Source organism: Podarcis liolepis, assembly GCF_965112155.1.
Source record: "Podarcis liolepis genome assembly, chromosome: 12".
In the NCBI taxonomy this organism is placed as follows: Eukaryota; Metazoa; Chordata; class Lepidosauria; order Squamata; family Lacertidae; genus Podarcis; species Podarcis liolepis.
Genome location: NC_139563.1, coordinates 24,785,114 through 24,808,112, shown reverse-complemented (window position 1 = coordinate 24,808,112; position 22,999 = coordinate 24,785,114). Strand labels below are relative to the sequence as shown.

The 22,999-nt window shown below is 39.5% G+C and overlaps 1 protein-coding gene and 1 long non-coding RNA gene across 3 annotated transcripts; one reads left to right on the top strand and one right to left on the bottom strand.

Annotated features, from left to right (window-relative positions):
• The first annotated feature begins 26 nt into the window (after positions 1-26).
• Positions 27-22,790, top strand: STAM (signal transducing adaptor molecule). 2 transcript variants are annotated; one of them, XM_083467508.1, is made up of 14 exons: positions 27-300; positions 7,265-7,349; positions 10,323-10,398; positions 10,490-10,585; positions 11,831-11,977; positions 13,529-13,619; positions 13,905-14,097; positions 14,687-14,781; positions 16,800-16,888; positions 19,138-19,225; positions 19,461-19,515; positions 20,419-20,572; positions 21,102-21,277; positions 21,591-22,790. In XM_083467508.1, the coding sequence occupies exons 1-14, from the start codon at positions 261-263 to the stop codon at positions 21,829-21,831; spliced, it is 1,626 nt and encodes a 541-aa protein (XP_083323634.1). In that variant the 5' UTR covers positions 27-260; the 3' UTR covers positions 21,832-22,790. The 2 variants fall into 2 exon arrangements, with proteins under 2 accessions (XP_083323634.1, XP_083323635.1); XM_083467509.1 differs by having other exon boundaries at positions 79-300; positions 10,490-10,935; positions 11,147-11,977.
• On the bottom strand, positions 674-4,738 carry LOC310689724. Its single transcript, XR_014517623.1, has 2 exons — positions 1,600-4,738; positions 674-1,555 (listed from the first exon to the last, which is right to left on the bottom strand). It is a non-coding gene; the product is annotated as an uncharacterized lncRNA (long non-coding RNA).
• Positions 22,791-22,999: the final 209 nt, after the last annotated feature.

The following is a 22,999-nucleotide window of genomic DNA, read 5'->3' as shown; positions in this document are numbered from 1 at the left end:
TTTTTCCCCGCCGCTCCCCGTCATGCACCGCGCGCCCGGAAGCGTCGGCGACAGAGGAGAACCAAACGGACAGAGGGAGCGCGAGGAAGAGGAGGAGGAGGGCGAGTGGGGGCGGAGCCTAAGCCGCCGCGGGGCCTCGCTCCGTCAGTCGCTGTGCTGAGGCGTCTGTGGCTGTTTGTTGTTTTCCGCCCAGGAGGGGCGGCAGGGAAGCTCGCCTTGCTCAGCCGCCGCCGCCGCTCTCCCCCCGCCGCCCTGGGAAGATGCCGCTCTTCACCAGCAACCCCTTCGACCAGGATGTGGGTGAGTCAGGAAGGAGGCCCGGGCAGTCAGTCTGGGCCCGACCCACAGATTACCCCCCGCCCTCCTGCCCCATCGCCAGCCCTTCCTCCCCTCCTCCGTCCTGGGTGCGACCCCCTCCCCATCTCCCCTCGGGGGTCGACCCGCCTCCCACCTGCCTTTCTTCTCCCTGCACGAGGGTCCCGCCTCGCCTTTGTCAAGTTCCCTTTCCCATATGTCAGGCGGGGTGGGGCTTAGCTCTTGAAAGGCGCGTCATGTGTCTTTTCATCGCCTTTATTTCCATCCTGTAAAGCTGTTTTAAGAGAGGACAAGGGGTATCTTCCCCACCCCACCACGCCACACTTCTTTATTTTCCAGGTTGTTGTTTTTTTAAAAAAATTAAGGTTAAAATCCACCCCAGAGCTCAGGAAACGTGTAGGTTGCTTCTCCCTTTTATCGCTGCAGCAAATCTTAGGAGGTAGCTTAAGTTGACAGAATGTGACTTGCCCAAAGAAAAGTACAGTGGCACCTCGGGTTACAGACGCTTCAGGTTACAGACTCCGCTAACCCAGAAATAGTGCTTCAGGTTAAGAACTTTGCTTCAGGATGAGAACAGAAATCATGCTCCAGCGGCGCGGTGGCAGTAGGAGGCCCCATTAGCTGAAGTGGTGCTTCAGGTTAAGAACAGTTTCAGCTTAAGAATGGACCTCCGGAACGAATTAAGTTCTTAACCCGAGATACCACAGTACATTCACAAGTTATGTGTTCTTTCTTTAAATAAGTTGGTTACACTTGGTAGCTCTCAGCCTTTTCTATCTCCTCTTCTCCCACTAAAGTAATTCCTCACTGAGTGCCTGTCCAGTAACTTTTTGTTGTTGCTGCTTCAGAATTCCTGTAATAAGACGGATGTGATTTTTAAATAGGCTGCGTACACATCATACATTTAAAGCCCTGACAACCCCTCCTGGGACAGGGGAGAATCCTGGGAACTGCAGTTTGCTTCATGCACAGGTGCGGTTCTCAGCATCCTCAATAAACTATGGTTCCCAAGGTCCGCCAAAGGGGAAGTCATGGGCTTTAACTGTGTGCGGCTTCCAGTTCTAGTGGTTTGCCAGGCGGTATTTGCTGTTACAAACTGTTTTGTAGAAAGCCTTGTGGGTTATAAAATCCTTACCACCTGATTAAAATTACTTATCATGGATAGGGTTATCTATGCACTTGGAAGTTACAGCCATCTGTGACCTACCAGTGTGTATACTGTATATATATGGCCAGCTCCCTATACATACACAGGATCACTGTATATTATGGTCTGTATGGTACATTCATAACCTACAGTGTCTTCATTGTAGGAATTGTTGAAAATGAGCCACACTCTGAATTGTTACCCATTCATATTTGGCTTATCTCTAAAATATCTTTTCTTTTTGGTAAGAGAAAGGGGAACTAAAGGTCAAAAGGCTTGGGGTAAATAGGGTCAATACTACACAGAACTTAACACTAAAGACATTAATATGTTGGAAGCAGCTATATAATATGTAGAGAGGGAGCAGCTTTTGCAGTCGTAGTTTGATGACAACAGAGCTTTAGTAAGATTGTTGTCAGTTGTAAGTTGGAATTCATTCAGCTCATGACTGGCTGACTTCAGTATTTATGTAGAGTCATCAGTGATTCATAAAAACATGTGGATATTTGTCACAAGGCCACACCTGTTATTGTGGGATAGTCTGAGAGGAGCTGAAACAAAGTATGAATGCAAAATGCAGCTTTTGTATTATTTCTTCAGATGCAGAAATCCAGGGGAAACGGTTGTTTCTGAAGAGACTGAGCATAGAATGTCCAGCAAATAAGAACTTCCTTGTTCTGTCACACCAAAGAGGGGCCACTGGATAGCTGAGCACACAGTCTTATTCAGATGTTATTTTTGTATCAAGATTTCCCTGGGGAAAGATTGGGAACAGACAAGTTCATATAGTAACTTCCCTGCCTGTCCTGCACTTTCCTCCCACAGGGGAAGATTAATGTGCCAGCATCAGGGGAGCTCCTGTGTTAAAAGAACTGGAATGTTAAGGTTCAAATGTTTGTTTCTCCCACAGTACAGAGAAGCAGGGAGAGGGAGTGAATATGTTTGCACAAGCCTTAAGGCCTTCCAGTTTCACAATATGTGTCAAAGGGATGTCCAGATAGGCCCAGGAAGTGGTCAACCAGATGCTGCTGCAAACCTCAGAAATGAGGTGTGATGGATGTAATGGCTGATTCATCATGGATTGCAATGAAGGATTGTGCACTACCATAAAATGCATTGGATTTGTTTAGTGTTTCTGGTGTAGCTCACTAATGAAGTTGTCCAGCACTCTAGTAATGTTTGAATTGAAGGTAGAATAAACTGATGACATGTAAAAACATAATGTTTGTTTTTATCAGAGCTTACACGGTGCTTCATTGAATTCCAGCGTGGTGTAGTGGTTAAGAGCGGTAGTCTCGTAATCTGATGAACCGGGTTCGCGTCTCTGCGCCTCCACATGCAGCTGCTGGGTGACCTTGGGCCAGTCACACTTCTTTGAAGTGTCTCAGCCCCACTCACCTCACAGAGTGTTTGTTGTGGGGGAGGAAGGGAAAGGAGATTGTTAGCCGCTTTGAGACTCCTTAGGGTAGTGATACTGCGGGATATCAAATCCAAACTCTTCTCTTCCTTCTCTCCCTCTGTCCCACACTGTGTAGTGCTGTATGGATGAACTGCAGTGAGTCCAAGCAAAGCATTGGGCCTACAAGCTTTCATCCATATCACTTTTCAAAGATTTGTTTCCCTATCAGATAATTTTTGCTTGTTCCGTTACACATGCTAGAAAACACAGTTTATGATAAACTCTAGTAAGTTTCTAAAACATGCCAGCTTCAAACCATTGGTTGCAAAGGTGACTTATGTAATTAACCTGTCAGCATTCCTTGTTCAAACAACGTGACAAGCCAACATTCTTTGAAAAGGATACTTCATTTCCACCATAGTTTTTAACATTACTTTGCGAGCACAGTCACTGAACTCAAAAAGCTAACTACAGCACTGTCAAAACTTGGGTTGCAACTGAATACACACACATTTGTGTGTGTTCTAGTAAACATGGTGGGCCTTACTTTTGAGTAAACATTCATAGTAAAAGGCTGCATCTTGCATTAATAGTAAGTCTTTAATTTTGTTTGGGAAGCAACACTGCAGATTCTATTCCTGAGAATGAATTCCATGGAGGAGCTAGAAGAGAAGTCATGTAGCTTCAATATGACTATCTTTTTCTTTCTTCAACTGAAATAGCATTGTGGTGGTGGCTGTGCGGAAGCCATTGCTTTCTTACCAGAGAAAGTTGCTGTTTGCAAACTGGGCTAAACCAGGAAATCTGATCAGTGAAAAAAATACAGTTGTTTAGGTTAGAAGAGGGCAGAAAGTAGATCAGGATTTGCAATAGATTGGCAAGGATTCCTTACTTGGTTGTTAATTGCAACAACAAAATGTCTTTTCCACCTATATTAGGCTGCTTTAATAAAGAAAGTTGACTGGGATTGGGGTTTCATATGAAAGGACTGGGAGTTCAGTTCTGGTAGTGAAAATAAAGTTCAAAGCCCAAAAGGTATTCAGAAATGCACCCTGTTATTTAATTATCACTGTATATATTTTGCATGTGGCACTACTAGATCCTTGTGTGGAAGTAAAACAAACAAAGTAGGTCCAACAGGCCTGAAGTCTTCCCACCTCTAGTTTAGATCACAAGCTTGTGGGCAGAGTTTGATCCTTTTTAATGTAATTATTTTAATTAAATAAAATAAAGCCACAAATTAATTTAGTGCTGCTTTGAATAATGTGTTGGTGTTACCATAGTATACAGCATTTATTATTTTTTAAATTACTAATACCAGGGATTATAGAAATAATGCAGTATTACATATTTTTAGTTATACCACCATTGGGCTTCTGGCCTTTTTTGGTGTTCAAGCACTTTAGGCCTGTGATGGCAGTCAAATGCTATTAAACCCATAAGGCTCACATGCCTTATTCCTGGGTCCTTGAATGCTATATTACATTTTTTTAAAAATGTATAGGTTTTAACTTGTAGTTAGAATACTTAAGGTGGCTTTTTATTGCAAGGATTTATTTTGTTACAGCTTTGTTTATTGTGGACAGCTGGTGCTTGACCTAATTACTGTTGGATATGTATTAGTGTTGGTAGACAGGACAGTGCTTTGTTCTTCCTCTCCTATAGAGGAGTGAGCCACTCTGGGCTGATAGCAGTATTAGCATCTTGCAGGTTTACTATAGTCTGGAAACTTTCAAAGGCAGAAATTCTGTTTTCTGTCATTAGTCCTGGTTGAGGGAGGTAAGCATTTTTGTTTAGTGAGTATTTACTTTAACTTAAATGGCGATAATGTCTGTCTTTGGGCAAGCCATGATGATATTTAGATGCAAAAGCTGTATTGGATACAGTGGTGCCCCGCAAGACGAAATTAATTCGTTCCGCAATTTTTGTCGTCTAGCGAATTTTTCGTCTTGCGAAGCACGAAATCCCATAGGAATGCATTGAAAATCAATTAATGCGTTCCTATGGTCAAAAAAAAGCCAAATTTGGTACAACAACAGTTTATTAACTGCTCTTTAAAGTCACACATACTGTAAAGAGCAGTTCAAAAATTGAAGGGAAAATAAATTAACTTTATAAACAAAACATGTCTTTGTTTTTAGACAAAGAAAACAAAGTCACGAGACGTTTTCGTCTTGCGAAGCAAGCCCATAGGGGAAATTCGTCTTGCGAGGCAAATCGAAAATGGAAAAACCTTTCGTCTAGCGAGTTTTTTGTCTTGCGAGGCATTCGTCTTGCGAGGTACCACTGTATTAAAGTTATCGAAGACCCTAGCACATAGTACAAAATGGTTTAGTTTAATAATTCCTGTAATTATTTATTTAAAATATTTTTAACTTTGTTGTGTGAAATATTATATTGAAAGATTAAGCAAAAGAATGGTCAGCTTGTGAAAGATACATGAGAATGAAAGCATGTGCCCAACTGCCATAGTGCTGAATTGCTGGTTTCCTGGCAGAGCAGGATGTGCAGAACGGTCTCAGCTGCCTCAGCAGACTTTCAAGGGAAGGAACAGTAATGATAAGAAAGCAGTCTAATTCAACCCAGCCCCTGCCAAGACCCCACATGTCTCTTGTGCCTGTAATACTGTTCAGTCTGCTCTGTATATTGGAAATAAGGCAGGTGACAAACTGTAATACATTCTTCAGATTGTCAGTCTTGGAAGTTCTAACAAGTCATAAGACAGCATTCTGATTTGACTTCTTCCCAGATTTTTTTTGGTGGGGTGGATGGGGGTGTAGTTTAATTTTTAGTAGAGATGTAGCTTCATCTATCTGGCTGTGTGCTAGTAGGAGGGAACTGGTTTGGAAAGGAAAATATTATGTGTGTGCATAGCTGTCAACCAGAGGTTTCTTGAAGAACCAGAGCCATATAAGACTGTGTCCAAGATTGTTTGGAAAGCATTCTAGCCAGCTGACATTACAAAAAAATAAATCTGTCAATGAATTCATAAAAATAGTCTTGCTCATTGCAGAAGCAGCACTAACATTATACTGATGCCAGATCTTTGATTTCTTTGTAGAAAGACATGAAAATTTGAGTTTATTATGCAAATAAAACCTTTACATTAGCTATTATCACCTTAATTCTGTTTTTAATGCGTATTTAGGATTGTGTATTGGGTATATAACAAACTTAGGTTTTACAACTTAACGCTACTCCAGGACATACAGCAAATGGTTTATTTTTGGTAGTTTCATTCCACTTGTAGCTATGTGGGATGCCATAGCATATGTATTGCAGAATGAATCTTGCAGATGAATCTTTAAGGGCTTAAGTTCATTATGCACAGCCAAGTGTTGTGACTTGGAGGAAAACTGTTTTCTTTCCCCCCCTAGAACTGTATGTATTTAAAGGTTGAATTAGCAAACTGGCCAGCTAACAATAGCACGGGATTATCCAATCAGTTATAAAATGTTGAAACAGCTGGGAGTAGTGATACTACTGAATTTCAGAAACAGGAATGAAATGGTAAACTGAAGGTTTTGCTCATTGCTACTGCCTCTGGGACCAATTCCATTCGCCCGTTGCAGGACTGATATGAAAGATGATTGATTTGTCATTCTCCTTCCCATTTCTCCAAACATACCCTTAGGAAAGAGAACGACAGTATGGAGGACTCCTGGGAGTAGAGAGTTTCAAGCCTTGCCTGAGGCCTCCAATGCTGAGAGCTGATCCCCATTGCTGTCCCTGCTTGTAAGGCAACAATGGAGACCCTGTGGTCCACCAGATGTTGATCTCTTAATTCTCATAAGGTGGAGCCAGAAATGGTGGGGTCCCAACATCTAGAGGGCCACAGGTTCTTCAACTCTCTTGTAAAGGTTAGATCTGGAAAGAAGGAAGGGCTGGTAGCAGCAGAGGTATTACACAGTGGGTGGTAAGGTGGTAAAGCCCAATCTGATTTGGCCTGTTCTAACTTGTTTCAAATCTTCCTAGCCCCACCTTTGGGTCTGACTATAAGTCAGAGGAATGGTGTTTTTGAGCTACATTTCAAGGCAAAGTTCAAGCAAGTACATGATAGTGTAGATGATTATTATTGGCTTGCAGGATCTACTGGAGCGGCTGCAGCAGAAATGTGTTGACTTGACAAACCAATGTGCTAATGTCTTGAGTAATGAGATGCCGCTATTGAACATGTTCACACCCTCAGAACTACAAGTGTGCTATGTTTTCTTCAGAGTTCATATATTGCTTTGTTTCAACCCGAATTTCATACAATGCTACATTAGGGCTGCATCTAGGAATGTGTCAACATAATTCAGAGTAGGATGACCATATCCGTTTTGATGCATTTCTATTTAGAGTTGATACTGAAGTTTCACTTACTTGGTAAAGTTCACTCCAAGCATTTTTGTGTCACTTAGAAAAAGCAACTAGTGAAATGAATACTGCTGAAGACTGGGGGCTCATCTTAGATATTTGTGATAAAGTTGGACAGTCACGAACTGGGTAAGTGTACACTTCTTGTTTAAAACACTTTGTTATTTCATTTGGAAGAAGCAGAAATGAAACTAGATAAGATCAAACTGCATGACACCTGCTGGAAAAACTAGAAAACCAAATGTGTTAATTCCAAGTTATGTACACTGCATTCATAGCCGTAGAATTTTTGAAAGCTACTGGAAATTTGGAGAGTGCTTTCAGCAGAATTGTTTATGTGGCTAATGCATAGTATTTTCTAAAAAAATTCATTAGAAATTTTATGTTGTGTTTTGCTGTATTTGTGTAATGCGCTGCTGAAATCAGTTGGATATTGAAATCTTGTTTCATCACCTTTTTTTTTTTGGCAGAAATTAAGTTCCCTCTTCTGGAATCTTCTTTCTGAAATGATCAATCAGTCTATCATCTAATTTTTCCTCTGAGTTATCTAAATACTGTCACCTGTTGAATAAAGCGTTTCTTTTAAAAATAATTTCTCATACCATTTAAAAGCACTTTAGAAAGAGAGCTTAGAGCACACACCTCATCTTAGCGGAACCATTTGGTTGATTGATGTAATTTATCAACTCATTTTCCTCTCCCCTGTACCAATGTGTCATAGTATCGGCATGTGTAAGAGTGTAGTGCGCTTTACAACTTGGTTCTGAAACTTTTTTGCAGTTCAATATTGTAGGAGTTTTTAAGCAAAATGTTTGGGATGTAACTCAAACCCATCATTACTGACATGATTAAATTGCCCTAAATTAATTAATTCTAAGTCTAGTGTCTCCATTATTCAAAGAAACAAATGCTAAAAATGAAGATTGATTTGCCTAATTCCTCCCTTAAAATGCTGTGCAACTGTCTCCCTATATTGAGTTTTGGTGAGAATATTACTTATGATCTGTCTAATTTCCCTTCAGCCAATAATTATCAACTTTTTCTTATCTGCAAGTGTTCTGTGGACTTAGTTCTACTTAGTGCACTTAAACCTGAGCAATTTGAATCAATCTGGGAGTTGGGGAAGAAGGACGAATGTTGATATGAGAATTATCCTTTAGCTTACAGATTGGACAGATGGCAAACAGATCCCTTCAAATCTTGTCACTCCATGAATCAACTTTGCCTTACAGCATGATAGTTTATTTCATTTAATATATTATTAGGTTGCCTTTTAGGGTCAAACGCAAGGCAGCTTCAAACATATAAATACAGCCATCTGAGACTCTGGTTGATAATTTGATAAACTCTTTAAATATAAGGCCTTGAATGTCATATTATTTTTATAACTGAAGACTCAACAGGTTTGCTGACTGCAAGAAAATGAAATATGTGCTGCTTATGGAATAGAGCATATATTTTAATTAAAGTATCACCATAAATGCTAGTTTTTAGTGCTACCTTAACAGATTGTGATTATAATCTGCTGGTCTAAGGCCCTAATAAACTGATTGATTGTGGTTATATTGATAAGTATTTTAAGTTTTGTTGAAGTTTTCCCTATTTATTTGCATATGAGTTCATAAATGCAATTTATTCATTTTCCTCCTAATTATTTTGATAGAAAACTTGACAGCAGCTGCTTCTTGGAATAAGACAAGTTCACAGTTTTGTGCAGAGTGAAGTGACCATGCTATGTCACAGCATTTTCTATAATTAGTAGTGTTACGTATGAAGCAGTGGTTTGTAAAACAGACACCACCAAATATAGATTACTGAAAGCTGCAGTGTAACTTAAACTACAGCTTCCTTTATGTGGCTGGGTATCAGTGCTTTATGTTAAAATGAAATCGTGGATACACCCCCCAAAAAGCTGCAAACATATTTTTTTTAAAAGTAATCTCTTAAAGATAGAAATCTAAATGTTAGCTGCTATTTGTCACAGTCAATATTGTGTGAAACAGCTAAATTTCCTCACTGGAGTCTTTTGAACAAGCAGATTCTGTTATGTAGTGAAGATGGGCCACATTTACTCTCCTGTTTCTCACTAAAACATGGCATGTATAATTGTAACTCCATACTTCAAGAAATACAGTATCTATTTCCTTCATATACAAAATATCTCTTGGTAGCAGTTAGTTACACTCTGACTGACAGTAATGCAGTCTGTTAGCTTCTGGTCTTCTACAGTGACCTGTGTCTTCTCATACTTTATCCGATGCTGAAACCTCTGTAAATAGGCTGCTGTCTGGGATGGCTAGAACATTGGCATTTGTACCTAAACTCTGAATCTTAAGTTTATTCATCCTTCTGTTTGAGTTGTTTGTCATTCAAGCCCTTTGCTGTAGATGTTGGGCCAGTAAACGACTGATCTCTTGCTATTTTTCAGTTAGGTGGTGCACTATGTGTGCTGAGAAACTCCAGATTCTAGCAAATCTTCCCAAGTTCTGCAGGGAGCTAACTTTGATACAGAATTGAACTGTTCATCTTGCCTAGAAAAAATTGAAGTATTTGTTATGGAAAGTCATGCTACAAAAATTTCCTGAACTGAGATGCCATAGGAGGATATACATAGGATAGAAGTGCACCAATTTTGGCTTAGTGCATTGAACCAGTCATTATTTGTGCTCTCCAGCACCCAAGACTTGCTACTTGCCATTGCCTTTTTCACTGGATTATTCTTTCCCCAGGAAGCGGAAAAATCTCTTTAAGGGAAATGAGTACTGTATTTTCTTTGCACAGGTTTTTTTTTTTTTTTTTTTTGAGAAAGCAACATCAGAACCTTGCAAAAGCCCTTGAGAAAGGGGATCATTGCATTGAGGGTGTGCCACAGGGGCTCTTGCCACTGGAAAACAGGCAGATTATGTTATGGAGTGCCTCCGTCATTTTCAAACACATTTTCCTTAGCTGCTAGCTTGTAAGAGAGGGTTTTGCTACCTCCCAAGTAGCTGAATCAAAAGCTTGCTCTTACTCTCTTGTTGTGTGTGTCCATCCCTTTCATTGTAATGCATATTTCGTTGTTTATGCCAGTATATTTAAAGAACTGCTTATCTTATTTATCAGGCCTAAGGACTGTCTTCGGTCTATTATGAAGAGAGTGAACCACAAGGATCCCCATGTTGCTATGCAAGCGCTGACCGTACGTGGCCTTTGAAAAAATAATTTTGCTTAATTTTCACGTTCTACTATAAAATACTTTAGTTCTAATCTCTCTCTCTCTCTCTCTCTAGCTTTTAGGAGCATGTGTCTCAAACTGCGGTAAAATATTTCATTTAGAAGTATGTTCAAGAGATTTTGCTAGTGAAGTAAGCAACGTGCTAAATAAGGTATTCTGTTTTGAGTCTTTTAAATTTGGTTATGGCAAGTTAAATGATTCCTGAAGTGGGGTGAAATACATTTGGGCAATGGAGTCATATACATGTGGACGAAATGAGGGATAGCCTTGTTAGTCTGTTGTTACAAAAACAAGAAGCATTTTGTGGCCCTTCAGTCCACAAAAGCTTGTGCCATAAATTTGTTAAGCCTTTAAGTTACCACAGGGCTCTTGCTTGTGACTTTAGAGTGGTTTCCGAGATAAAGTTGTTAATCTATAATACTTCCTCTGCCTCAAGATAATCAGAAGATCCTTCTTTCTTCTGATTTAACTTCTTGTTGTCAAATGCTGGCCCAAACTAGAGTTAGTTGGAGATAGGTAGCCGTGTTGGTCTGCCATAGTCAAAATAAAAAAAATTCCTTCCAATAGCACCTTAAAGACCAACTAAGTTAGTTCTTGGTATGAGCTTTCGTGTGCATGTATCTGAAGAAGTGTGCATGCACACGAAAGCTCATACCAAGAACTAACTTAGTTGGTCTTTAAGGTGCTATTGGAAGGAATTTTTTTTATTTAGAGTTAGTTGGGTTTGGGTGATCTCCCAGAGACAGAATCTCATCTCTCTTTTGTCTTGTCATCTGAATACAGTGCTTAGATGGGTGAGGATTAAGACTAAGAGGACTCTCAGATTTTAGGGAAGCAGGCCACACCTATGGCTTGGGAAATCTGAGCCATTTTAGAGCTAGTTGGTAAATAAATGGGAAGCCTTTTGAACATCCCGAAAGCTGCTAACTTAAATATATATCCCAGTATTGATTTCACATGGTGGCTCTATTTATATTTTAAAGGCGCACTTAATGATTTGAGGTGGGGGGTAGATTTTAAACTGGTTTGGGGTTGATATGAACAAACATAGCAAAACAATTTGTGCTTCTTTTTGAGGGTTATAGTGAACAGCACTGAAATCAGTGTGAAAAGTTAGTTGTTATAAGTTACATCAAACTGATTTAAGTGGGACCCAAGTGCAGTTAACATGGACGACCCGGTTTTGTTGCTATGGCTCTGGAAATGGTTTTTTGCTAGTTGATTTGTTTGGAGGGTTTTTTCAATTTTTTTATGTTCAAATTTTATTACATTATTTTTATACTTGTATTTTATTTGCCTCATTCAGTGGACATCGTCCAGAATGGCTGCTTATAAATAAATGACTGCTTACAAATAAATATATTTGTAAACTATATTAGCATTATCCTTTTTACAGGGTCATCCAAAAGTCTGTGAAAAATTGAAAGCACTCATGGTGGAATGGACAGACGAATTCAAGAATGATCCCCAGCTTAGTCTGATATCTGCAATGATAAAGAACCTTAAGGAACAGGGTGTTATGTTTCCAGTTATTGGTTCACAGGTAAAGTGCTAATTTGCAAAAACTGTGGTTAATGTGAGATGTAATACTAAGAAGGCCTACGAATTATCAGTCTGCTGTTTTGCTTCCTGAATATAGCTGTTGTTGATTCTTTCCCATGTCACTGTTCATAGAAATGCACACCAAGTCATTGTTTTCAATGAAACATCTCTTTCTCAGTTTAAAACTTTCATCTTCTGATGCAGACCCTTACAATGCCGAATCAACTTGCTAGCCATGCAAAAGTCAGAGAAGAAGGTCCAAACACTTTTGTGTGCCAGAATGGTGTTGCCAGATTACAGCCTTAATTTACATGAGTGAAGATGAGAGCTTTGATATGTCAAAGGCTTTGATTGAAATAAGTTTGAGCTCATTAATTTAATATATGGGTGGGCAACATGATTCTGAAAGTGCATATAGTCTCAGTGTTTGAGTGGTGGAAATGTCATCCCTACCCATCATTATGAAGAACATCCACGTGGCTTCCAAGTTCATATCCTTTGTAATTGTTTAAATTGTTATCTGAAAATGGCTCAAGCCTACAGCTTGGAAGGCAATAAGTGCAAAGTACTAGTCCATGTTTTCTTGCTTATTTTCATGGCAAGGGAACGTGTGTGTAAAGCAGTGGTAGGCAATTTGTAGCCTTCCAATGTTGTTGGCCTGCAATTCCCATCAACCCCATTCAGTATATTCAATGGTAGGGGAGTTGTAGTCTGGCAGTATCTGGGGGACTACAGCTTCTTAAAATAAGTAAGTAAATAAGTTTGTTTGCTTGCTTGCTTGCTTGCTTGCCAAATAATTAAATTCAGCCAAGGGCAGTTCACAATATAAAAACAAAGAAATAGATAACAGACAAAACAGGAGCCTCCCCTCTAAGTTTAAAAGGCCATAGATTGTTTAATTAGCCACAGGCCTGGGAGAAGAGGAATATGGAATAATAATAATAATAATATAATAATAATACCCTGTCCACTCTGGGCGGCTTCCAGCAGAATATAAAAACATAATAAAATATCAAACATTGAAAACTTCCTGACACAGGGCTGCCTTCAGATGTCTAAAACTTGTGTAGTAAGCTTCTCCATGATTGCCCCCCCCCCTCCACTTCTTCACTGATCAGAGATTACAGCATCTGGGAGTAATGTGTCCAAGGGCCACAGAAAAGGCTGTTGAACCAGATGGGGAACACACAAGCCAGAGGTTCCCCGTTCCCTGTCCTAATACCACCTTGCTAATTTAACAGACCATTCACAAAATGTTCTATGACCTGCCAAGAAAATACTGTAACAGTAATTTACCCATGGTTTCTAGTTGCCAGTTCAGATGTAACATGAGATGAGTTACACGGCTCATTTTGAGGAAGGTTTTTCATTTGTGTGCGCTGATGCACTAACCATTACTGTGAGGTGAACTCTTAAAAGGTCAGCTTCCCCCGCCCCTTCCTCAAAAGAAGCTGATTTTTTTACTAATATATTTCTGATATGGCCACAAATGCTGGATTTAATATATTGCGTTGAATTTTCAAATAACATCTACCCTCTTTGCTCCTGTAAGGCTGCAGAACAAGCAAAAGCAAGCCCAGCTCTAGTAGCCAAAGATCCTGGGATAGTAGCCAACAAGAAGGAGGAAGAGGATCTAGCTAAAGGTTGGTTATTGCTTGATCAGAATCTTCAGGTGATCACAGCTGATGATTGGGGCTCCAGATTTCACCCCCTCTCCCCATGGGCTGGATCTACATACTGTGAATAGAACAGCACCATTCTGATAGAGACGGAAGAGGGAGGTGATTATGGCAGATTCCCCCTGCCCTTTGCAGCTTCCATCATCCCCTCAGTGCTGTTCCATAGGCTTCACTCGTGTGAATAAATTCAGAGAGAAATCCTTATTTTGTTTTGCTTACGCTTAAGTTGGATTTATTACTTTTTTCCAGCTATTGAATTGTCACTTAAGGAACAAAGACAACAACAAACGCCGCTTTCCACTCTTTATCCAAGCACCTCAAGCCTCTTAACTAATCACAAGCATGAGGGCCGAAAGGTTCGGGCTATTTATGACTTTGAAGCTGCTGAAGATAATGAACTAACATTTAAAGCTGGAGAACTTATCACTGTACTTGATGACAGGTAAATCTGCTGGAGTCCACAAATCACATTTGCACAGTAGATACTTGGGACAGGCAGACTCGTGAAGCTGCAATTCACAGTTGACACACTTGCAAGCTCCATTTACTAGCGCTTCTATTTTGTCAACCGTACAGGATTGTGATATAAATCTTGAAGCCCTTTTTGCATGCTTACTTCCAAAGAGACCCAGGAGTTTTATATCTTAACTTCATTGGATTGGATCGAGAGTATGTTGTCATTCCCATAAAAGTGGATCCTGTATTGTCTTTCCTTCCATACTGTAATGAACCAGAAGAAAAATCAAAGGCCCAAATGGCTGCTAGAATGATGAAAGGGCCTCTTGAAATTTGTCCTTCAGGGTGGATAGAGATGGAATTGGCCTAATGTTTTTGACCATTGAACTCTTCCTCTCACATGCATAGAATCATAGACTTGTAGAGTTGGAAGAGACCATGAAGATCATCTAGTTCAGCCTCCTGCAATGCAGGAATCCTTTTGGCCAATGCGGGACTCGAACCCACAACCCTGAGAATATGAGGCTCATGTTTTCCAATCTTTTATGTCTAATTCTTTTTCCCCTAACCTATAGTGATCCAAACTGGTGGAAAGGTGAAACGCATCAAGGGACAGGATTATTTCCTTCTAATTTTGTAACTGCTGATCTTACTGCTGAACCAGAAATGAGTGAGTAATGTAATGTTCACATAGAAAAGTGCATTGCTTTTAGCACATTAAAGCTTAATACATCAAATGCAAGTCCCTGTTTTACACCCCCCTCTACATAGATTATATCATTTTTCAGTCTTAATAGTTATTTCTTGAATTGTTAGCTTTATTATTTGATAGGAACGTTTCATAATTTTGTCCTCTTAGAATAATTTATAATTTCATAATTTAGCCCTCTCAGAAGGACTAGTTATGTGAGAGTTCTGAAGCTAACTCATGTAATAGAAAGCTCGATTCCCGCCTCTGTGTATTTTCTAATATTGTTACAAATTCAGATAGGCAAAGAGGATGCCTTTTGTCTCCAAGAGAATACCTTGGGTTATGCTAGATATGGCCTATTCCCTTCACTGATCCCTTGATGCCGGGGGAAATGAAATATCAAAGAAAAGTATTCTGTCATTTTTTTAATGTGGGAATCTCTGATCGTGTGTGCCATCTTGCAAAGTCAGACAGGTTTTGTAAAAGGCTCCTCCTTCCACCATTCACTTAATCTTATTACGTTAGCATGCTATCCCCAAGAGCCAGTCCAAAGGTAAGTTAGGGTTGTATTCTGTGTAAGTTTTACTGTGGGTAGACCCACGGAAATTATTACTCGCGACAAACATAATTTCATTGGGTCTACTGTGAGTAGACTTAGTTGTCTACAACCCTTGGTTTAGAATGCCTAGATATCCAAAACATAAGTCTTTTCTAGTCTGAGTATAATATGAATAAAACACGAATGTCTAAACTTATGTGACGATGACCCATTTTATCTTCAATCTTATTTTCCCCCATTGGCTTTACTGGTGTGTGTGTTAGGTGGGTACTTCTACTTTCCTTTGTTTAATTCTAAATGTGCGTTGAGGCAGTACTGCATGTAATTTCAGTATTGTACATCTGTACATGAAATACGATTTTGAAAATGATCCCCTCATTCTTTTCCCCCCTTTTTTCCATTTGGAAGATTCCAGTTATTGAAAACTTCAATATTAGCATAACAGTGAAGAGACTTGAGTTACAACTCACTGGCCTGAATCTTAAATGTGCCATCCCCTACCTGGTTAACCCAGCACACTCCCTCTGAGCCTGTCTCCCCATCTGCAATGCAGGAGATAGCGATATCGATTTAAGACTGTTATAACAATTATAAGGACGCATGTGAAGTGCTACGAATACTTGAAAGTACCTTGCAAATGTTAAGATGGTGATGATAATTTGTTAAAAACCACAGAAACATATAAACAAATATCAATAGACTAGAATCCAGATCCTGGGTGACTGCTGCACTCATGCACAGAGGTCCCACTTATTATACTCCCAAAGTCACACCCACCCAAGGTTTGAGGTCCTTTCAGAGTGGCACCATAAGAGGTGACTGTCAGAAATAAATATTGTTCTTGCCACCATGTGTGAACAGTGTTTTCCACTTGCTGGTGATGATGCAGGATCTTGTCCACAGAATCATATTGAGACCAAATACCTTTATGTCATGAACTATAAACAAAATAGTTTATAAACTATAAACAAAATATAAACTATAAACAAAATAAGGACGCGGGTGGCGCTGTGGGTTAAACCACAGAGCCTAGGACTTGCTGATCAGAAGGTCGGCGGTTCGAATCCCCGCGATGGGGTGAGCTCCCGTTGCTCAGTCCCAGCTCCTGCCCACCTAGCAGTTCGAAAGCACGTCAGAGTGCAAGTAGATAAATAGGTACCACTCCAGCGGGAAGGTAAACGGCGTTTCCGTGCGCTGCTCTGGTTCACCAGAAGTGGCTTAATCATGCTGGCCACATGACCCGGAAGCTGTACACCGGCTCCCTCGACCAATAAAGCGAGATGAGCACCGCAACCCCAGAGTTGGCCACGACTGGACCTAATGGTCAGGGGTCCCTTTACCCTTTACCTTATAAACAAAATGCCTCGATTACATTTTTTTTCCTCAGTCTAAAATTTTGTGTTTCTGTTCAGTATTCTTTCAACTTATATTTTCGCAGTGAAAACTGAGAAGAAAACCGTGCAATTTAGTGATGAAGTTCAAGTTGAAACAATTGAACCGGAGCCTGAACCAGTTTATATTGATGAAGTAAGTATAAAAATGTGGACCAACAAGGGGTATATGATAATATTTATAAAACTTTTCAGTTTGAGACTTGGAAGCACTTTTTCCAACTTACACAAATACTAATGCTTTCCTTCATTTTTAAAATGTGATTAGATTTTTATAATAACTTCAAATGTTTTTATTTTGAAGCAGAATATAATGGTTTTATTGTGTCTCCCCATCTTTGTGCTTCACTTTCTGTCTTAATTTAAAGAAGTAGTCCACACTACTGTCTGGACTTCCTTAAACTGTCTTGTTCTGACTTCTCCTGTATTCAGTAACCAGGTCTCCTGAATTGTGTTCAGCATTAGTCATACTTGCAGTGGACCCAATGAAATGGATGTCATGGCTAACATTTCCATGGGTGCATTCTGAGTGGAACTTAGTTGGACACAGACACACCCTTTATTAGAAAGACTAAACACACTTACTTCTGAACAATTCCCATTGAATGACAAGACTTATTTCAGGTAAACCTTTGTAGTGTTGCACAGGTGAAGTACAAAAAAGGGAAGATTATAAATCTTAAAAGTCCAGTGTGTTACTTTTCTGCATAAAGATTTTTGAAAAAAGAAAGGGAAACACCTATATCTTGAACTCTGTTGAAACATTTCTTAGCAGAGACCACCAAATATTACATGCTGAATACCTGATACTGGTTTTTATCACGGTGTTCCGTTGTGTCAGAAGCGGTTTAGTCATGCTGGCCACAGGACACAGAAAGCTGTCTATGGACAAACGCCGGTTCCTTCGGCCTGAAAGCAAGATGAGCGCCACAACCCCATAGTCGCCTTTGACTGGACTTAACCATCCAGGGGTCCTTTACCTTTACCTTTTTTTTTTACAGTGTTTCTGTATTTGTTTTATTAAATGAGGCCCAGCTTACTCTCACAGTGTATTCATAGCAAATTCTTGTCTTTTGTGAAGTGTTTGCCTTCTGGATTATGAGCTTGAATGGCCTTGTTCTGTGTTGTGTAGTTTCTATTTTTATTTTCTTATTTTTATATCCTGCCTCTCTTTTGTCATGGAAGCCAAGTTGGTTCCCAGATTTGGTCACCCATCTAGGCATTGGCCAGACCCAGATCTGCTTAGTTTCAGCAAGGTAGTGGCCTCGTGTGTCTTCAGATCATATCCTGGGATATTTCTGCCAGAAAAAAAATCCTTGTCACATTCATAAATATTTGCAGATGCACCACTAGGTGGCAGTGATGCTAGTATAAGTAACATTAACTACTGGCATTCCACTTCAGAAATTCTTACAGAGTGACAGTTGAAAACAGCTTATGTCTTTGAAGGATATAGACACTGTGAACTAATTCCACAGTGTGTTGTGGATGTGGGTGTATTATTATTTACTTGTATATCAAAAGACTTGCATATAAAAAGTTGCTAAGAACCATGTTGGTAGATGTGCAGTTTCCAGAGACTGTTATTTCTATTGTATTCCAGTTAACTAATCAATTTAAAATATTTAGAAAAGTCTCCAATTAATTGACTCATTTATTTATTATTGTACAAACTTACAAAAACCGTGGATGAGAGGCAGCATCTTCGAAGAGGGAATGCTGCTTGCAGCACTTTTAAAATAAAGTGTTTTCCCCCCTTCAGAACTAAAATGCTGTGCAGTTTAGTGAATTAAGTAACTGAGGTCTGTATAATTTTAGATTATTTGTTTGGGTGACTCCAGTACACAGTATATGCATTATAAAAATTTTAGTTGAAAACTTCCACCAGGCTGTTCATAGAAGGGACATCCTTATTGTTAAGACCTTGAGAGGAAAACATGCCTATTGTCAAACCTGCTTGTGGAATGTGTTGTCAGTGCTGGCACTGTTTCTCTCATAGAACGACAGAACATTAACAGCTAATAAACGGTTCGTGTGATGTTTTTATTAGAACTATTGTAACACTTCAGCTGTGCCCGTAGAAAAAATGCAAATAGTTTCTCATGCTGAAGTGGACCCTGGACTTAATATTTCCGATTCAGCAGCCACCCACATGCTACGTGCCAGAAAACTTTTAGAATTAAAAGTTTCTGATCTTTTGAAAGCACTTTCTGATATGTCATGGAGGTCTGCTGTTGGAAAATTTTTTTTTAATGCTGTTGGCTGTGCTGAAGTCATTGCATGTGCTCAAGTTGCTGGGAGTGCCTACGGTAATTCTTTGAAACATAAATTATGGACTGCTCATAGATCTGAACCCAAATAAATAATGTGTGTGTCCTATTCTAGGATAAAATGGACCAGCTGTTGCAGATGCTGCAAAGTGCAGATCCAGGTGATGATCAGCCAGACCTCCCAGAGCTGATCCACCTTGAAAGTAAGATTTCTTTCCCCCTGTTCTGTCCTCATAGTCACAAACAAGTTCCCACCTAAGGACTACAGGATGCTAACTTCATCATTTCTCTAAAATCTTTACTTGATTATCTCAAGTCATCTTGTTTGTTTTGTGGAAAGTTTTCTCTTTTAGTATAACTTTTTCTTAGCTAGCTTGATGTTCATTATTAAAAAAATTATTGATATTTATAGTTTTTCTATTTACATTGTGTTTCTAGCAATGTGCCATCAAATGGGACCTCTCATTGATGAAAAGCTAGAAGACATTGACAGGTAAGAACAGATATCAAGAGAGAAACACCTGATATTGCAAAGCAGCAATTGTTTTGTTTTAACCACTTATGTGTCTTACTTCTGAACTTCGTAAGCTACTCTTGCATCCTTTTTGGATTAACAGTGAGATAAAAAAACCCTTTAAATTAAATAAAGAACTTTAAAATGAAATGGGTTTATCTTTAGAGATAGGGTAGCTATTTCAAAACAGAAGGTCTTGTGCATTTTCAGTAATGACAGCTAATGCAGCTTTTTAAAGTTATGGACCAGACATTTGACTAGTATTTGTACATAGACAACTTTCTTTATATCCTGTACTAATTCTTCATGGTAAAGATCACAATTCCCTGTCTCCACCCCCCCCCCCCAAGAAAAAAAATTGTGGTCATTTTCTCATAGTAGGAGGTATGGATGGCTTCCCTGGCAGCTATCTGTTAGTTATCTTTGAGTGTCTGTGTACTACTTTAGGGCAGGCATTCAATTCTCAGTCTTACTTCCTTTCATGAAGTCTCCATACCTGGTTCCCTTGCATAAATTGAAACATCCGCTGTCTCTGTGTAGCACTTCGGTTCTTTAGGAGGTTGGAGGAAGAGGATGGAAGTTGCCTTAGTTGCTGCTGTCAAAAAGCATAAGAGCGCTCTTTCTCTTTTAAAGACTCTGAATGCAACTTTACCCTTCCTCCATTTGCAGTAAAATGATGCCTCCTTCCATGGATAAGTCAAGGTTGGGGAGCCTGTGGCCATCCCAATGTTGGGCTACAGTTCCCATCATCCCTGATCATTGGCTAGACTGGGAGTTGTATTCCAAAAGGATCTGGAGGTCCAGCCACCCTATGATAAACTATAAAGCTAGTATCTGTTTTGTGTAAAATAATGTTCATTGATATTGAAATGTTTCATTCAGGAAACATTCTGAGCTGTCGGAGCTCAATGTGAAAGTGATGGAGGCACTCTCATTATATACCAAGTTGATGAATGAGGATCCAATGTATTCAATGTACTCAAAACTACAAAACCAACAATATTATATGGCTCAGTCTGGTGTTTCTGGCTCTCAGGTATGTATTTGGAGGCTGTAAAGATCTGAGGTAGATAATTGTGTTGTGGCATTGATCCAAGAAACTGGTGGATAATGCATAATTCAAGTGATAAAGCCAGTTACATATAGTTGAACCCTTCAACATTAACATTTATAAATTAATAACTTGTGAGGGCTCCTGCACCCAAATATAATGAGGTTATATTATTTAACAGATTTCACAAAACATCATTTACTATGCCTCCCAATTCATTGTATATGATCAAGAGACACAAGAAACTGCAACTTCCATGCATTCTGGGGGGAACTGATCCAGGCTTCTGGAGTTTGTAGGGGTGGGATTAAGTCCAGTGGTGTGGGGGTGCTCACAATTGGGGGTGGGATAGAGTCATTAGTTAGCACTGTTTACATAAACTAGCTTTTAAAGCGGTGACTATTAAGATGGTTTCGAATCCTGGTTTTATGGCTTTAAGTGGAACAAAATAATAAGCGTCACTTGACATTAGCCTATTCCTGTGTTTATCTCTTCCCAATATTTGTGTGTTTAGGTTTATCCAGGACAACCTCAAAGCAATGCATATTTGGTGGCAGGAAATGCACAGATGGGTCATGTTCAAGCCTACAGTCTTCCATCAGAGCAGCTACCACCTCTGAATCAAGGCACAATTACTCCAGCAGCAAGCTCTGGATTACCTAGTCAGCCAGTTCAGACATCTTACACAAAGTAATTGTGAAACTTCAAATATCCAAAACTTGCATGTAATGTTAGCTAGAAATGCTTAAGGGAAATAATAATTGACAACTTGATCACTAAAGCTATCTTTGTGACACCTGCAGTATGTTTGGATTGGACATTCTGTTTCAGGTTACAGAAACCTCTGCTTTCCTTAGGTTTGCAAAACAGGCTCAAGGCGTGCAGTGGGGTGGGGAGACCTGTTTGTTTTTTAAGATGAAGGATCCAATTTCCAATTTTTTTGGTTTTGTACCTCTTTTCAGTCTACTTACTCTTTTTTCTCCCCTCTCACCCTTACCTCTAGCACAATGGTTGGTTCTGTTCCAGGAAGCACATATTCTAGCCAAGCTTCAGTCTACAGCCCACCCCCAACTGCTGCTACTGCTGATGTTGCTGCTTACCAGAATTCTGGAACTATATCTCAGGTGCCAAACTATAACTTAGTCGCCTCATCCCTGCCGCAGCCACCAGGCAGCCAACCACCACCACAGCAACAACCTCCATCATCACAACAAAACACTTATTCCCAGAAGGCACTACTATAGGATAGAGGACTTCTGATTCCTAATCTACTCTAACCTCTGCTGACGGCAGTTTACAATGTTATGAGTTTATTCCTTTAATATCTTAAACGTGGGTTATCCTCGGCTTAATAGGAATCTTTCTTGGTGAACAAGTATAATGATTCTATTTGCACTGACTTTTTAGGATTATTATTTTTTTAATTTGCAAAGGAATTAAAATACTTAGGACATTTAATTCCTTTAAAAATGCCTAAAATTGGTACAAGGTTATTTATGTCTGCTGAAACTGGCTAGTTTGTGACGAGTCAACTTGGCAAACTGTTGTGGCATATATGTTTATGTACATATAGTGTGTTTGTGTTAGTGGCCGTTTTGAATTACTATGGTGATCATGTGAATATATAACACAGTGTTAAAATAATTTACTGTTTTATTAATCATGAACAGATGGAACATGTTCATGGATTTTATAAGGATGTTTGTTCAAAGTGTAGGAGAAGGCTCTAACCTGCATATCACAAATACTTACTGGCTATGGATATGCTCTTGAAACTGAATTGCCTAGTTTTTCATTAATTGTACATTGAATGTGAGTGTGTCCTTCCTTCCTGTAGCCTTTGGGTGCTACTAGATGACACTATCTACCAAAGTAAGGGGTCTAGAACTTCAGACACTCTGCATTCAGAAAAGATTCTGCTTTTATGAATAATGGTTTCAAAATAATAACTTGCAAGCTGCTAAACATATGGGACCATGAAACACATCTGAACCATTTTATCTTTTATTGTTTAAATTATGTAACTTACATTTTCATGCTAGTTTTGTGTCACCTGAATGCTGAATAGTTATATTCTGTGTACGTTGGTGGAGATCACACCAAAGACAGAGAGGGGGCACTTTGGATGTGAGTGAGTGGCATTTTTAAACTGGAACAAGAGGAAACACTACATTTATTAAAGTCTTGTTAAGGACTGCCATAATTGTCAGATTGCTTCGTTATGTGTATGGTGTTAAAATATTGTAGCCTTTTTATCCTTCATAGTCTCTGTGTTGTTCCAGAGTATGTCTACTGCACCCAATGCAGATCATCTCCCAAGTACATCCTGAAGTTATAGCCATGGAAATGGTGTTTATGCCCTCTGTTTTCATGGGGAGACTTCTGATTAACTGTTCGTGCCTTGAGCGGTGG